Raw genomic sequence first — 18,050 nt, forward strand, 5'->3', positions numbered from 1 at the left:
GCTTGGAATAAATATGTTTTTATCAGTTGTTTTGTTTTGTTAATCTTAAAGTATCAAACTCTGTTTATTCCCAGTCTTTTTGTAGAATGAGGTGCACCAAGTATAAGCCTTCTAACTACAGTGCTACTATTCTAATTTTTCTTCTCCTTCCATCTTCTTCCTGTTTTTCCAGGGCATTAAAAACAAGACCATTAGATTTGGGGTGACGGTTCTACTATGCAAAATATCGCATACGTTTTCCATCCGAAAAAACTGTACTTGATGTGAAAAGCCTTAAGCCTGATGCTCTGCTTACATCATGACAGTAAACAGATGATGGCATCGTACATTTTCCCAACTTTTACATTTAGCTGCAGCAGTGGTATGAACGGGAAGTTTTGGGGTTTTTGCACCGGATGCTTTTAGTTGAAGTCTGCACATACGCATTCACGTATAATATCAACAAGAACAAATCATTAGAAATATTAGTATGGGTTCAAAACACTTTTTGAGATAAAACAGTGTCTAACATAATCTACAGTGGGGTTGGAACTGTTATTGCAGTAATATTATCCCCACAATTCTGTTTACATGGTTGCACGTCCATGTAGGATGCTAATTTCAACACTTCTGCTCTGATGCACAGAACAACATGCAAACGCAACAAAACATTCAAGATTTTTTTGTCACACAATTACACTGGCTGTATCTGGATTCTGCATAGCTTCAGGTGTGTGAAAGTCCAGAGTAAATGATACACAATATGTAAAAAAAAAAAAAAAAAAGAGAGAGCTCTGCAAAGGCAGAATCTTCAAAGAAAATCAGAACTCATAAACATTCTCCTCCATCTTTGGAAAACTGTGGAAAAGTGACTGAGGAGAAACACAGCCCACCCTTGTCTTACCGCGGTATGTCTTTGTGCAGAGGTCCTGATCATCCCCGTACAGTCTCCACTGCAGGTTGTCAGGTGGGCGTCTGACAGGCAGAGTGACTGTGGCCGAGCCATTGCGGTCAGTAGCTGGTGGTTTGGGATTGGGCAGGTGCGTATTGAGGGACTCAAGGAACTTGCTGCAGCTCCAGGACCAGCGTACCCGGGGGGGCTCCCAGTCACAGCGGAACATGCCCAGTGGAGAGCGGTCGGCCAGTCCACTCAAGTTGCCCACGGTAATGCCCAGGCAGAGGGAGGATCCAAGGTTGAAGAGGCGGCTCCTGGTCACCCACTTCCACAGCTGAGCATCTTCATTGCAGGACGAGGAGAGGTAAAGGCTGTGATCCCGAACACCCAGACAGCCCTGAGCACCCTCATGGTAAAAGGCAAAAGTGTCTGAGTCTGCAGTGTGTGCTAAAAGAAAGACAGAAGAAGGAGAGATGAGAAAGACAGTTTAACTTTGTTAATGTATTTTTCCTCTGTAATCATTATTAACATTAAACATGTGATTTTTTTGGAAATGGTTGTTTTTATTGTGCTTAAATGCAATTTTTTGTCATGCCAGCTGTACAAAACAATTCAATATTAAAAAGCTGCAGTTGCACCATCCATTTTATCTAAGTATGGCCAAAGAACTGGAAAGAACTGTGAACTGTTTTCACAGCAGGGCGTTCTAACTAGGGCTGGGCAATGTGGCCAAAAAGTAAAATCTTGATTATTTTCAAATTTATTAAGGATTTTCTATCCTGTTTTTTTGGTTCTTGCATAATGCCACTAGAAAAAGCAAAAACAAATTCTTTTTTGCACGTTAACTTAAAAGTCTTCAGAAGTGCAAAAATAGTAACAGACCTATAATTTTTAAATGATATATTCTTTCAAGGGACTCAAACTGTGCAAGTACAAAAAAAATTGTTCCAAAAATAAAAATAATTAAAAAATAAATAAAAGAACCATTTTAATTAGTAATATTCTTTTAAGAATAGCAAGCAGCTCCCAAGCAACTCTCACTTTAAAAAAAGTGCAAACCAGAAAGTTCTTACAGGTTTCTTGAAAGGAACACAAGCCTACCCAGTAAGCAAAGAATGTAAAGCAAAACATGTTTAAAAAATTCAAAATGTGTTTAAAAATAGTCAGTCAGTGGGGGGCATGTTATGAGCATCAATAGTCGTCCAAAATCAGTTTTAAAGAAATCAGTCCACTGGTGACTTGTCAATAACATCACTAGATATCCAAAATCAGTTTTAGAAAGTCAGTTTATTGGTGACCTATTAATAACGTCCATACACGTCCAAAATCTGTTTTAAAAAGTCCGTTTATTGGTGACCTATTAATACCAAACAACAAAAAGAAAGCTGTATTCCAGTCCAGAGATATTATGTTGTTACTTTTCTCAAAGACATAAAAAACGCCCATTTTATTGTATTTCGTCATCATGGCGCTCCAGCTCTGCCAAAATGAAAATGTATTTGCAATCCTTTTCGCATTTCCACTGTCAGCAAGGCAGTCCTGTCATTTAAGTGCTGTGGGTGTGGAGGTTGTATCAAATGGCTTAAAAGAAGACACGTTATCAATTTGAACAGGCACCTATCAATACCCCTCTGAAAGGTTCTCGTTTGAGAAAGTGGGTTCATGAAAATTACAGCTCTGATTTAAATAAAAGTAAACTGAGGAAGCTGTGAGGCACTAGAGAGTGGAGAACGCTATCTTTCCATGCTAGCTGTTTTTCGCAGCTGGTTAACTTGAAGTAGCGCTCCGTCACTCGCACGACACGGCGAATTGATGATCGTGTAGATCAAATACGATACAAAAGCAGTTTTTAAACGTAGCTAAAAGGAGGACTCCGTTTGTCTGGTGTTGATATATTGCGGTTCACCCCCTAAACTACTACAACAGAATAGAGAAATCCAGTCATCGCTAGCTGATGCTTGAATACTGTGACATGCTCTGACATGGATGTGGTGTGATCCATCACTGACCTACCGAGCCGGCAAATGATTGCATTTCGTATTAAGTTGACGTTGTTGAGAAACTGAACAGTTGTGGAGCTTTTGCTGCTGTTTTCTCTGCCATTTGCACTGACACAATAAAGAAGCAGCAGTTTAATTTAAACATGTTTAAATGAGGCTCATGGATTTAAAAATGTGATCCATGTGGTATTTTTAGAGTTTTAAATGTTCATAAACTCGACTGTGCTCAAGCCTTAAACTCAGCTCATTATAAAGCTTCGCTCCACAAGTGAGTGACTTTTTGCCATTTTTCTTTTTTTTACTTGCTGTATTTTCTTCTTTTGTGCTCCCTGTTTTCATTGGCTGTTGTAGGAATTCACTCAGATTGACTCATTGATCAGTTTATACTACTAGATTATGCTCAGAGCAGAATTGGAAAAATCATACGTTTGATGAACTTCAACTGGTCTAAAATGCAATCAGGAGACAAAAAATCAAAGTCTGCGCTGCTCGATCACTATTCAATTCTCTCTCCAACTGTCCAATCTGACTGACCCAAAAATCTGCAGACATGAGCCACCCGGCACAGACTAAGAATTGGGTAAAAGCATGAAAAAGTTGTGTGGCTTTAGCTGACGACACAAAGCTTGTGAACCACTTGTAGATGAGTCAGACCAATCAGAAGCAACAAACACAAACTAACTGGCAGTCTGGCACATTATGCTTAGCGTTCAAGCCTTCGGCCAAAAAAAAGTGGATGGAAGTGGGTCTTGGACCTCAAGATACATTCACATTTTAAATCTAAATCCCAAAGAGTCAGAAAAATTGCAATTAGATATTTTGCCCAAATCATTCAGCCCTAACAGAGCCAGAACATGCAATTCACTGAGAGTCACAACACTTTATACACAGAGAATCACCAGTCGCCTAGTTAATCTGACAACAAAGATAAGGGGAAAGTTTTTATGTAATTAAATTAATTACAAATACCCAGTTGATTTACATTCCGCCAGAGAAAAATGTCACTAGGGGGCCAAAATTTGTCATAAATTTCAGCTTGCAAAGCCTTTTAAATCTGAATAGAAGCAAGAGAGATACAGAGAAAAAGAAAGTGAGGGAGTGAGAGAGGGAGAGATGGAGATAGAGACAAAAAAGAGACAGAAAGAAAGAATGAGACAAAGGACTAGAGTGGAGAGAGTGATGGAGGGAAACAGAAAGAGAGAAAGACAAAAAGAAAGGAAAGGAGACATAGACAAAGTAAGAGAGAGAAAGAGAAAAAAGAGAGATGGACTGAGTGAAAGGACAAAGCGAGAATGCAGTTACTAGCGCAATACTAGAAAACCAATAGTGAACCATTATCTGAACGCTGTTAATGTGGAAAAGGGAAAACAATCAATATCCATAACAGATATAGGCCCTAGTGTCCTCTATGGCTTACGATCAAAAACAGAAACACTAGGAATTCGAAAGCACACTGTGTGATTAATAGTATCTGTATTAGAAAGTGCTGCTTAGATCATACCAACACACTGAGAGTGAACAGACCAGACTTAACTCGGCCCAGTTCACACTAAAGGCTCCTTTAGTTACGGGCCTAATCATGGAGTAATTCTCCGAGAAGTGAAAAGTGTTTCCACATGGCTGATTCAACACCTTGATTTCCTGGTGATCATTTGTGCGTGTGAGAGAGAGAGAGAGAGAGAGAGAGAGAGAGAGAGAGAGAGAGAGAGAGAGAGAGGGAGGGAGAGAGAGAGAGAGAGAGAGAGAGAGAGAGAGCGAGAGAGAGAGAGAGAGAGAGAGAGAGAGAGAGAGAGACAGGGAGAGAGAGAGAGAGAGACAGAGAGCGAGAGAGAGAGAGAGAGAGAGAGAGAGAGAGAGAGAGAGAGAGAGAGAGCGAGAGAGAGAGAGAGAGAGAGAGAGAGAGAGAGAGCTGTTAATAAAAGCTGCTAAGCTGTGACCTGGTATGGCCTTCTCTCCCCCGACAGTGGAAGGTTTTGTGGTGAATGTTCAGCAAAGTTGTTGGACACTATTCACACAGCGATTCTTTGACTGCATCTATGCTCTATTACTTGACACTTTGGCTTCGCAGCCCATCGTAATTCAAATTGCAAAACACATAAAACACATAACAGAGTTCTAAAATCCAACAACCAGCCTAAGAAAAACGCTCTGGGAAATTAGAAGCTCTGCAGCTTTTGCAATGCACATTAAAGCGCATGTCTACAATAAACCAACAGCAATTTTCACTCGCTTTGGATATGTTTCTGAGCAGCAGCAGCAGCTTAAACGAAGGAGGGACCTGGAGGCCAAGAGTAAACTGAGCTCTGAAAGAACCTTTATTTAACAACATGGATTATACAGAGACCAAGAACTGAGGAGGTGAAGGAAGACAGAAAACAGGGAAAAGAGGGGATCTGGAACTTGACTGAGGTCACATGGCTTGAAGGGTAGAGAAAGAGAAAAAATGAGAGGAAAAAAGAGGGAGACAGAAAGAAAGAGAGAGACAAAATGAAGAGAGAGAGAGAAATACAGACAAAATAACAGAGAAAGAAAGAAAGAAAAAGGAGGAATGAAAGAATAGAGAGACAGAATGAGTAAGCAAGAGAAGGAATAAGAGACACAGAAAGGTAAAATGAGAGAGATGAGTGAAACAGCAAGAGAGAAAGAGATCCAAAGAGAGCCAAAACCAACAGCCTTCCCAAAAGCACGGTTTCCTCTCATCCCTCTCTCCTTCCTTCTCTTGGAGGGGGGGGGGGTGAAGTTATAACCACAGATCCACTGAGGGAGAGAAAGGGTGAGAAAAAGAAGTGCAAGAACAAAAAGTAACGTGTACAACTGTAAAGGAGTGCTGAAAATGATGGTCAAGGAACAAAAGAATGAAACAGAAAAACCGACTAAAAAGGAAAGGGTAAATGGAAAAAGATACAGAAAAGAGAGATGAACAGAATGTGTGTAATCTATAATACTATCTTTCTCTTATTTATGTTCATGTGTTTCTTGTTATAGTGTATTTTACTACATTCATGCCAATAAAGCACTGTTGAACTGAACTGAAAGACAGAGAGAGAGAGAGAGAGAGAGAGAGAGAGAGAGAGAGAGAGAGAGCAGAAATAGAGCTGTGATTTCAAACTGTGGAAAGGATAAAAAAAGAATAAAAGAGAAGTTTGTGATAAAGTGGTGGACAGTGAGGGGAGCACCAACCCAAAACCAAACACAGGCTCTCCTTACTGACCTTAAGCCTAAAGAAAGAAAATAAGTAAGGAGGTAAAGATGAATAAACAGTGGACAGTGAACTGCTGTAAACCTACGCCAAACCCCCGGAAGGAAAATATGTTTTACAGTAACTGCAGTCTATGAATACCTATCACACTCACAAACAAGCACACAAACAAAGCAGTTAACTCCTTAAACTGCAGGCCTTAAACTGAGTTATTAAGACTTATTATTCAGGAACTACTTCATTATTTGGTAACTACTAACTACTAACTGCTACTAACTAACTACTAGAGCTACATGACATGAACGGTGCAATATAACAGAGCCTGCATTGGTGAAATGTGACATGGCTAAACGATGTGATGCTTTAACTTTTTGCATGAACACCAAAACACTGTGATTGGCTCCCCAATTACAGTGCCTAAGTATTAGCCCTGATGATGCCACAGCCACCCATGACCAGGATTCTGGGTGAAATTAGTGGGTGAGAATTAGCTATGACAAACCTGGCTTGAAAAACCTGGTTAAACACCCCCGCCCACCCATAAACAAAGTGTGACTGGTTAGCAGCCTCATTTCCATATTTCAATGGTTCATCTTTCCACAGTATCAAATATCAAGACAAAGCAACAGTGGTAGTGATGTGCATGGGTACTTGGCCAACCGCTTACAATCCCAGGCTAATTACATTTAAGTAACTATACAAACTACGCTGCATATTAGCTGAGCTGTTCCTCTTTCCTCGATAGAGCGATAAGACACGGTCGATACATTTTGGATATAACACACAATTCTCACACTTCCACGTTCTAGCGTTTTTCGACTGCAAAGAGAGCGACACTACTCTGTTGCCGCCAGGAGAGGGCGCATTTCCGAGTTTTTTTTCTTTCAACATGATTACAGAGAGAGGGGGGCCACATGTAAAAAAAGGGTCGCCAAATAGACGTCTGAAACGTGGATTTACACATTAACCGATTCAGTGGATCGACCAGCGATCTGTTCTCCTGTGACCAAGTGTGAGTGACGAGATATGTGGCGTTGCTGTACTGACCTACAGTGAACTCACCTCTTTCCTACCAAGCTTTAGCAGCATTAAATCACGTCTGATTTATACAACTAAAGTGCTGTTACAACGCTCAAAAAGTCTCATTTAAGTATTAGTGCATTCTCAAACCACGAAAGTAAAAGAAAGAAGTGGGTTCATGTCAGTTACAGTCCTGATTTAAACGAAAGTAAACTGAGGAAGCTGTGAGGCACTGGAGAGCGGAGAACGCTAGCTTGACAGGCTAGCTGTTTTTAGCAGCTGGCTAACTTGAAGCAGTGCTCCGTCACTCGCACAACACAGGGAATTTATGATACTGTAGATCAAACACGACACAAAAGCACCGCTTGCAGTTTAAATGTAGCTAAAAGGAGGACTGTGTTTGTCTGGTGTTGATATATTGTGGCTTAGCCCTTAAACTACTATTACTGATGGCAGTAAGGCGTTGGGATTCATCAGTGACCTACCGAGCCGGCAAATCATTGCAGTTCATATTAAGTTAAGGTTGTTGAGAAACTGAACAGTTTAGCACGGTTGTTGGCCACTTGTTTAGCATTTGTAACAGGATAGCCGTGCGCTCGTCACCAGACAGCTAAAAATAATCTTTTCTTTCTTAAATTATGACTGAAATAATTACAAAAACTGCAGCAGTGCTATTCCAGCTGATAAAGACAGCAGAAACTTTCTCTCACACATTCTCCACTGTTTGGTGAGTGTTTGTCATGTTCTGACCATAAATGATGGGAGCAAAAATCAGCCTTCAAACTTGAAAGAAATAATGGTTTGCCATTTATCGTGATATGTATCCATATCGAACAATATTCATTTTGGTTATCGTCATAACATTTTTGGCCATATCGCCCAGCTCTATCCATAGCCCTCCCTTAATGTTTTGCTATGTGGTTTACGAGCTGTCCATCCAAAAACCCTTTCAGATACCCAAATATTATAACTAGTCAGCATGAACATGATTACACCCTGAAACGAACCTGATATGTAAGTTATACATGTATACGAGTGTGGTGGACGCTTAGGTTCAATATGATACCCACCTTCAATAAACACACAAACACAAACGCACACCCACATCGAAATGCATCATCATCATCATGACCTCAATCCCACAGTTGATGATGATGATTGCTGTAGACCTGTAAGTGCTTTTCGTTTTCCATAAACACGCACAAAGCTAAAACAGGGACAAAGGCAGGCCGCAGTTTGCTACTAATATCGCCTGTCTTCCTCTTGATTGTGAATTCAGACTGTGGTGAGTTCACCAGCCACTGCCCCGAAGCACACAATGGGAGTGAGTGAACCACCAGCTGGGGTGAAGCCGTAACTCTCTAGAGTGCACGTCTGTGTGTTTTGAGAAATGTGTGGCAGCCTGTGTGTGTGTGTGTCTGTGTGTGTACTTCAGGGACTGTAATCAGATATAATCACTGCCCTCCTCTTCTCTCTCCATGCTCTTCACTGAAAAAATGTGACACGCTGACGTTATTTGATTCGATTTCATCCATCACTTTCACATTATTACACTATAATACATCAACACAGTTATTACCAAAATTGAGTGAACTGAAAGCAAAATGCCTGGATGTAGCCTGTATTTCAATCATGTGGAAGTGATGTTCATGTTTGAATCATCGTGTCTTTAACGTGGCCGCTAACTGTGACTGAAGGCCAGCAAACACTGGCAATGTTACTATAACTGCTATAAATGTGTCCTAACTAGGACAAAGCCCTGGCAGTAGTGAGCCTTTGGAAAAATCCAAACTGGAAAAAAGCAGAAAGAACACAAGTCGAAAAAATTGAAACAGAAGGTTTGAACTAGGACGAATCTTTCCATGAGGCAATGATTCCGCATTTAATGAAACCCAATCTGTGACAGGCATGGATTAGATGACTCCTTCCATCTGTGTATTCACCCCTTTTTCTCCTGCTGAACCCAATTCACCTTCTCTCAGCTCAGAATGCAAATCACGTGACCGTGGAGACTGCTGCGATTGGTGGAAGCCAGATACCCTTTATTACATCACAGTGGACTGAACCTTTAAAGGCAGCAGTCTTGTAAGCCGTCTTGTAAACTTCAAAGAGGTTTTTTTTTTTACTGCAGGCTGAGCAATTAGCCACAGCCGGATGAAGGGGAAGGATATTTTTGCAATATACTTCAAACCATCTTAATGCTGTCACGCTGAATCTGGAGGTGTTCCTGTATAGTATTGATAAAATGGAAATTCCAAATAGAAATGCAGACAATTAGATGATGAAATCCCAGAGCAATAACCTACCACAGTTGCACTGTGAGGCACTATTGCCTTTTGGCTAGTCATAACACATTATGTTACTGTTTATAACAAAGTCATTCTAGATTTATTATGCATTAACAAGAAATTTGTAAATCATGCAATGCTCTACTACACTACACTATCAGGTTACTGATCCATATTCAGTCAACTTACTAGAGCAAACGCAGGCATAGGCTGAACTTTATTTAAACTTAGCAAAGTAAGTTATATGATATTACATGCAAAATCTAAACCTTTAAGTCAAATTTGATCTACTATTTGGCTGCAGCCCCATACAGTGGGAAAAACGCTGCTGTGCTTTAATTCCATTATTCAAAATGAAAGGTTCCCTGAAGCATAAAGCCCTCTGACTTGGTTCTGGCGCTGTTGCTGCAGTCTAGGTCATACCGCCTGAAAGCAGGCTGAGTGGATGGCCATCTGAACCTCGACAGTGAGAGCTCACTTACATAATGCTGCTTTTGGCTTCAATGGTAGCAAAGTGTGGGCGAATCTACTCAGTCAACGATGCTCATTGGTGGGGAGTTTCAAGTGATCCTGATATCACTATAACCTTCATAAAGGAAGTCAGGGCAGTGCTGTGTTTGCTGCAGTTTATCTGGTGGAGATGTTGCGGATCCAATACCTAATATTGGCGTTTGCCGATACTAGCGCCAAACACTGAATCAGATATGGGAGTAAAGAAAATAACAAATCCAAGTCTTTAAAAAACTTCGCCTGGGATTTCATGAAACAAAAGTATATGTAGCCATTGTAGCCAAATCATTAACCTAAGAACAAGTAGCTAATTAAATAGCCTAATTTTGCACACATTTGCACTGTAAGAGATTTATATTGTTGGCTATACCTGTCTTCTTGTAGGGCAGTAAAGTATTTGCTTGATCATTTTTAGAATGGCACTTAAGCGGATTGCTTAAGTTTGATTGATCAAGATTTTAATATCAAGGTCGGAAAAGAAAAAGTGATACTGTGCCATCTCTGCTAGTCTATCTGGCCAATCAAGGCTAACATGCCAGTGGCCTCCCCTGCCACGCAACCTTCAGCATACAGAGTAGCAGGTTTTAACACAGCGTTCAATTTAGCCTGCAGCAGAATCCTGTCATTTAGATAATTAGCCATGTTTCCCACAACCGTAAAGGCTGCTAAAGGTTTTTGTTGCTCCAGCTACAGTCCAACACTCACATTCCGAAGCAATAACACAACCTTTAACTTATTGCACATACAAAGTGATGTTTCAGTCCAGGATAGGTATTTTACTGATGGACTGAACAGCATCCAAACTGCATCTGGTAAGACTATTGTCTACTGTTTTAGCTATTTCTATAACTAACTGTGCTTCTTCTGGCCTGCTGCTACTTTTTAGTCCTCATGCAATTATAGATCAACAGTAGAGCATGCTGGCAAAAGGAAAGGCTGCATTGCAAAGGTGGTCCTGGCTGTCTTGAGCATACATGCACATTAATGCATTTGAGTAATATAAAAACCAGCAAGACTGTTGTCTGCATAATGCAACTATGGCATCACAACACTTAGCCTGCACGTACAACACATAGAATACTGACCATGGTAGCTACAATCTGTGGCTATAACTAAAACTAAAAACGATCATAGCAGTAGGTATTAGTATGTTAGCTAATAACTATAGTCTTGGTTTTGGGCTAACATATTAACTTGTGGCTGAAGCATTAGATCTGGAGTCTTCAATTTTTGGAATTTCATGTTAAACGCTCTAATAAACTGGATGTGGAAAGCATTAACATATAAAACATAAGGCACATTTTCAGCCACTCCATATTTTTGCAAAAAGTAACATCTGTATACATTAACAAGTCAAATATAATACAAAATACAAGAATCCACATAACAGACATAAGACATAAGCAGAATAAACATGTTTGCTGGACGGCCTATGAGGCAGCTCCCTTGGTGTGAGGAGTGTGATCTAAAGTCATGCATTATACTGTGGGCTTCTCATGTTCTGCTTCTGGGCTACCAGCTCACTGAAGGTTTTATTATGACAGATGTTGGGGTGGGGGGTGGAGGGCACAGTGTGAGAGTGGAAAAGGACTGAGGGAAAAGGAGAGAGAGAAAAAAGAAAACAGAAGGGACAAGGAATAGATGGTAGAGAGAAGTCAGGGTTTTATATAGATGATCCTTTTGTTCTGTAAACACAGAAAACCAACACACCGGAAATTCCGGCAGCTGTTTGTTTCTCCACTCCCTCTGCCTCAGCAAATGAGTGCTGATCAGGAATCAGCTTTCACTACATGACTCAGTTAACACTGATAAAAAAAAAAAAAAAAGAGGCACTGGTCCAGAGCTTCTGGATCAGGATATGGCCTCAGGTCTAACTCCCATGGTTTCATCAGTCCACATCATGGAAATACAACAACAAGCCTCACTGTCCTCTGATTCAACATGATCATCAGGCCTAACCTGGACATTATGGTTCAGGATCTGCCAGCGAGCAATTTTTTAAACTATGAATACTGTGACAATGCATGTCATTTTTTTGGAGGCACATATCAGTATTGATGGGCTCAGCTAAAAATGCTGAATCAGATATCAGAGGGGGAAATATCCAATCTAATCCAGTGTATAATATACTGAATATTATATTCTACTTCTCTATACTCACAAAAATAATGCTGTAGTTTTTAACAACTTAGTATTGCAGGCTTATTATACAGTAAGGCTTATTATTCATTAACTACAGGGACTTTGATGCAAACTAATGGAGCTTTACTTTGGTTATGGAAGTGTGTACTAAAACTTTGGGCCCGTCGGCAGACTCGCGGCTTGGTAAGGGGTGAAAGAAACAATATTAGCTGATACTCACTGTATCAAAAAAGAAAAACTGGTATTAAGCCATCTCTAGCTCTGAGATTCAAGTAGCTTAAAGAGAACAGTTCAGAATACATTAAACTATACAAACTGTAAGTATCCTGCCTGGAAATGTGGGTTCTGACTGGTTAGCATTCACAGTACTGTTTAAGATGATCTTTGGTGTTATTACGAAAGAAGCACCACATTTAGCAAAAGGACACGCCTTACTTACCTTTATTTATTCAAATTTTAATATAATCTGATAATATACTGTGAAATATAAGGAAAATAATGATACTGAACATTATCAACGCCACTCAGATCTACCTGACTTTCAGGTTGAATGTAGTTGTTCTTAGCAAACAGACAGCCTTTAAATGTCCTCTTTATTTCTCAAAAACAGTCTCTCTGTCTACCTGTGAAGACATATAAACTCATTTATATTGTCTATTTCCAGTGCGTTTGTACTGCTACCTTTGTGCAGACTCCTTCAGGCTGCTTTGACTGGCAAACGTGTCGAAAAAAAGTGACGTTAACATCGAAGCCTGAGAAAGCAGTGCTGCTTAAGGAAACGGGAAACTTGAAAAGGTTCTGTGAACAAGCTCTGTGAAGTATTTTCTGTCAGGCTTTAAGTTTTTTTGTGTGTCTCTCCACAGATGTGTGCCTAAGATAGAGCTGTGACAGTTGTTGCCACAAAGGTGCAAAAATCGTCTGGGCTGTCTCGTGGATTTCCGTGAGGGGAACTAGCATCAAGCAAAGCTGTAAAAACGAGACAAAACACGACTGCAGCTTGGCACCGTGTAAGTTACTACAGTTAAAACAAACTCTATCACCAGTGTCGAGATTTCAAGCCAATGGTCACTTAAGCAGAACTGGGCAATACGATGGTATTTATCGTGATATTTATCACAGTATGTAGTATCATTTTCTTATTGTGGACGTCATCAGTACTTAAAATCACTTCCAACCTGCATACTTGATTAAAAAGATGTGTCATGTTTAACAGGTTATAGTGCAGTTTGTGAAATGTTGAATTAGATTCATAGTTTTTGATATTTAAATTGTGGCACTACTTGTCGGTTTTAACTCATTACATGTCGTAAAAAATGAATACTGTGTTTTGTTGTGTATCAACAAAAAAACTTTTACGATAAAAAAAAAATATCACGATAGTACATTTTGCAGTATCAACCACCTCTAAGCATTTGGTGCTTCTAGAATATTCACGGTATTTGGGTCTAGATTAGGTTTTATAACCAGAGTTTATTGGACGCTTTTATACGGATATGCCCTCAAAATTAGTGGCCTAATTATATGAGCTTCATTTCACTGTGCTACACATTTGCATTCAATATACAGAGATTATGCGATGGAACAAAATAATCATTTCAGGGCAATTTCACTGAATGGAGCTTCGGGACTAAAACACCTTCCATTCACTGAAATGTCCCTTAATTCATGCTTTTCACGGAAATCAGTTATGTGAAAACAGCACAGCTATTTAAGACTTCTTATGTTAAGCAATGTAATCGCTTTGGCAGTACAGCATGCGAAGCAGCCATGTCAATGAAGCCCATTACAGTGAAAAAATCTTACACCTCCCCTCCCCATCCCCCTCTCCCTCCACATCTGGTTCCACTCAAACTTCGGGCTTTTCTTTAGCATTCCGGACCATCGCTAAAGTCTCATAGCCAACACAGCCAAGTCAAAGCAGCGTCCTAAAAGCACAAAACTAAACCCGAGGCGTACAAACCTCTTCACGCACCTCTGTGGCCGCACATTAATGTATGTGAGGGAGGAAAGGAAGTTGCAGAGTCTTTGTAAAGCGGGTTCTTACCTGTGAGCGCGACCATCGGGTGCAGACTTAGAAGTGATAAATATAAAGTGCATCTGCAAAAGTGAAGAAGGTTTTTCCACGAGGGTCCGGGCTTCTCCCGGCGATGCATGGCTGCAGCGAGCGCCGAAAAGCAAGACTGAACAGTGGAGAGAGAGAGAGAGAGAGAGAGAGAGAGAGAGAGAGAGAGAGAGAGACTGTGTTAAGTGTCCGGAGAGGGGAGAATAGTGTGTGCGAGAACGCGCGCGTTCAAGTGGGTTTTTATTCCTGAACTCGTGCAGTTCCAGCCCGACTAACTGACTCACCGAGACGCTGCGCATCCACACACAAACACTCGTGGCCGAAGACGGAGATCACAGTGTTTGAGTGGCAGCCGGGATAAATCTGTGGAGAATTCACCAGAAGTCGCACCGTGAGGAGTTCACTAGAAGTTTATCTGAAGCTAACGCCGGTTTTCAACCCAACTGTGAAAACTGTATGAACCTCAGAGGGAAGAGAAAGCGAGAGAGAGAGACGGAGAGAGATGTGGAGCTGTAGCTGGAGTAGTCTCCGTAGCAGCTGCACCTCGGTTAGCCTACTTTAGCTTCCCCTCTGCCCACGTCACCACAGCGGGCTGCACACAGTGGGCATCAAACTCCTGAAATACCACCTCAAACACTCTTTACACGACATCATCCTACAGTTGTGCCAGTACATGCGAGGTCTAGTTAACATTTTGAGGTTGAATGAGCATCTGAAATACATTGTCATCGCCAAAACACGCAGACGTTTTTGTTTGTGTGCTCTCTGTGGGGTATTTCCACCGCCTTCTGTACAGATGTAGCCCTAAACTCTTTCTCAAGTAAAAGTGATTACTTTTGTCATATGCGTAGACGTAAAACCTCATACAAAGACATTTAAAAAGTAGGGGGAATTAGAGAAGTACGAAAGTAGCTGGTAAGAAAATGTCAGTAATTTATAGAATTTGGGTGGAACTTCTTAGTTACATCCAGCATCAGCTTAGCTGGTTTGTTATGCTCTGTACTTCTCCTTTTAAAATAATGCTAAAGCTCCAGAGTGAGAGCTGTGAGCAGGAGCTCAGTCGACAGAACTTACCTTAAAAAGAAAAGAATCAGAAAATTAATCTGAGCGAAAAGCAAATCACTTTCATTACAAGCATAGGCTGCTTACGCACCTACTGGGGCCTTGCTAACCAGGCTAGCCAACAGTAGCTAAAGTGCCATTCAGTGCTATTTTTTTATATCATTCAGGTGATTTAGGTCCAGATTATTTGGGGTTTGTCACCATAATTGACTATATCTATGTGATATGTATTGCTATGTCTTCAAAATTAGTGAACCTTATTTAATTATGACATTTCCAGCCAGTTAAAAATAAGAGGCAACATAGTACATGTGAATACATTTGGTCTCAATGCTTCTACTTTTGGGTTAAGAACAGATGCTAAAGCTCCACAGTGAGAGCTGCAAGCAGCAGCAAAGCTGTCCAGGAGCTCATTTGACCGAACTTAAAAAGAAAAGGATGAACAAAATCTAACTAGGTACAAAGCAAATCACTTTCCTTACAAATATACTTAATAGTATTCATAAAATACTCAGAAAAGTACAAATCAATGAGAAATTCAACTACATTTACACTTGAGTGAAAACATACCTGGCAAAATGTAAACCCTTACTACTCATTTCTTCTGTACTGTTTCCCCCCTCAAATACTAAAAAAAGAAAAATAATGGCCTGATTTCCCCCCTACAAAACATCACTATAACCTCGAATGACCTGTTGCTCAAAACGTTGACCAATTATAAACCCCAGTTACTTAATAACTGGTGCACTTAACAGCTCTTAAACGGGACAAATTAATGTAGACCAAATCAGCTATTATTTATCCATAATAAAAAAAAATAATAATAAGGCATACAAACTCTAGTAGCTCTTCAAGGTTGGGTCTGATTCTGAATACTGTGGTTCTGCTCAGTCCAAAAGTGTTTTTCATTCAACAGAAAATGAGAGGGACGAAAGGTTTTACAACCCATTTCAAACCACACACACTCCAAGACCATCATAAGCCGCCGACCATCAGTCTAAATTACGGCTGCTGTGTGAACATTCAGATGTTTTTCTTTGTGTGTGTCTTTTGTGCAAACAGCACATACGGTTTAGTGATCAAACATGAGACAGGCACGCATTCTGAGGTCAGGCTGAAAAAAGAAAATGCTGTATGCGGGGGAAAAGTACAACCCCAATTCCAATGAAGTTGGCACATTGTGCAAAACATAAGTAAAAACAGAATACGATGATTTGCAAATCCTTTTCAACCTATATTCAATTGAATCCATTACAAAGACAAGATATTTAATGTTCAAACGGATAAACTTTATTGTTTTTTGCAAATATTCACTCATTTTGAATTTGATGCCTACAACACATTCCAAAGAAGTTGGGACAGGGGCATGTTTACCACTGTATTACATCACCTTTCCTTTTAACAACACTCAATAAGCGTTTAGGAACTGAGGACACTAATTGTTGAAGCTTTGTAGGTGGAATTCTTTCGCATTCTTGCTTGATGTACAACTTCAGTTGCTCAACAGTCCGGGGTCTCCGTAGTATTTTGCGCTTCATAATGTGCCACACATTTTCAATGGGGGACAGGTCTGGACTGCAGGCAGGCCAGTCTAGTACCCGTACTCTTTTACTACAAAGCCATGCTGTTTTAAGGCGTGCAGAATGTGGCTTGGCATTGTCTTGCTGAAATAAGCAGGACGTCCCTGAAAAAAGACGTTGCTTGGATGGCAGCAGATGTTGCTCCAAAACCTGTATGTACCTTTCAGCATTAATGGTGCCTTCACAGATGTGCAGGTTACCCATGCCATGGGCACTAACACACCCCCATACCATCAGAGATGCTGGCTTTTGAACTTTGCGCTGATAACAATCCAGACAGTCCTTTTCCTCTTTGGCCTGGAGGACACGACGTCCATGATTTCCAAAAACAATTTGAAATGTGGACTCGTCAGACCACAGGACACTTTTCCACTTTGCGTCAGTCCATCTCAGATGAGCTCAGGCCAGAGAAGCTGGCGGGGTTTCTGGGTGTTGTTGATATATGGCTTCACTTTGCATGGCAGAGTTTTAACTTGCACTTGTAGATGGAGCGATAAACTGTGTTCACTGACAATGGTTTTCTGAAGTGTTCCTGAGCCCATGTGGTAATATCCGTTACAGAATGATGTCAGTTTTTAATGCAGTGCCACCTGAGGGATCGAAGGTCACGGGCATTCAATGTTGGTTTTCTGCCTTGCCGCTTACTTGCAGAGATTTCTCCAGATTCTCTGAATCTTTTGATGATATTATGGACTGTAGATGATTAAATCCCTAAATTCCTTGCAGTTGCACGTTGAGAAACGTTGCTTTTAAACTGTTGGACTATTTGCTCACACAGTTGTTCACAAAGTGGTGAACCTCACTTCATCCTTGCTTGTGGACGACTGATCCTTTCAGGGATGCTCCCTTTATACCCAATCATGACACTCACCTGTTTCCAATTAACCTGTTCACCTGTGGAATGTTCCAAAAAGGTGTTTTTTTTTTTGAGCATTCCTCAACTTTCCCAGTCTTTTGTTGCCCCTGTCCCAATTTCTTTAGAACATCAAGGCATCAAATTTAAAATAGTGAATATTTGCAAAAAACAATAGTTTATCTGTTTGAACATTAAATATCTTGACTTTGTAGTGTATTAAATTGAATATAGGTTGAAAAGTATTTGCAAACCATCGTATTCTGTTTGTTTTACACAACTTCATTGGAATTAGGGTTGTAGTAAGATATTCTAAATATGTTCTGACCTTTGTTTGTTGACCTACTGAGGGATAAAGAACCATCGTTTTTAAGAGTACAGAACACAGGCACGTGTCAGATGTTATGGGCAGAGAGCAAAGCACAAAACCAGATTTATTGCTTAGTTCTAGTCATAATAC

General features: G+C 40.4%; 1 protein-coding gene across 1 annotated transcript in view; it reads right to left on the reverse strand.

Annotated features, from left to right (window-relative positions):
- The window catches only part of mrc2 (mannose receptor, C type 2), a 74,461-nt gene extending 59,850 nt beyond the window's left edge, over positions 1 to 14,611 (reverse strand). The window contains exons 1-3 of the mRNA XM_017686155.1: positions 14,380 to 14,611; positions 14,078 to 14,213; positions 884 to 1,321 (exon numbers count right to left, since the gene is read on the reverse strand). Of these exons, the coding sequence (XP_017541644.1) occupies positions 884 to 1,321; positions 14,078 to 14,213; positions 14,380 to 14,394 (589 nt within the window). The 5' untranslated portion in view covers positions 14,395 to 14,611. The remainder of the gene's footprint in view (positions 1 to 883; positions 1,322 to 14,077; positions 14,214 to 14,379) is intronic.
- Between the last annotated feature and the right edge of the window lie 3,439 nt (positions 14,612 to 18,050).

The sequence above is a fragment of the Pygocentrus nattereri genome, chromosome 14 (genome assembly GCF_015220715.1).
Source record: "Pygocentrus nattereri isolate fPygNat1 chromosome 14, fPygNat1.pri, whole genome shotgun sequence".
NCBI lineage: Eukaryota > Metazoa > Chordata > Actinopteri > Characiformes > Serrasalmidae > Pygocentrus > Pygocentrus nattereri.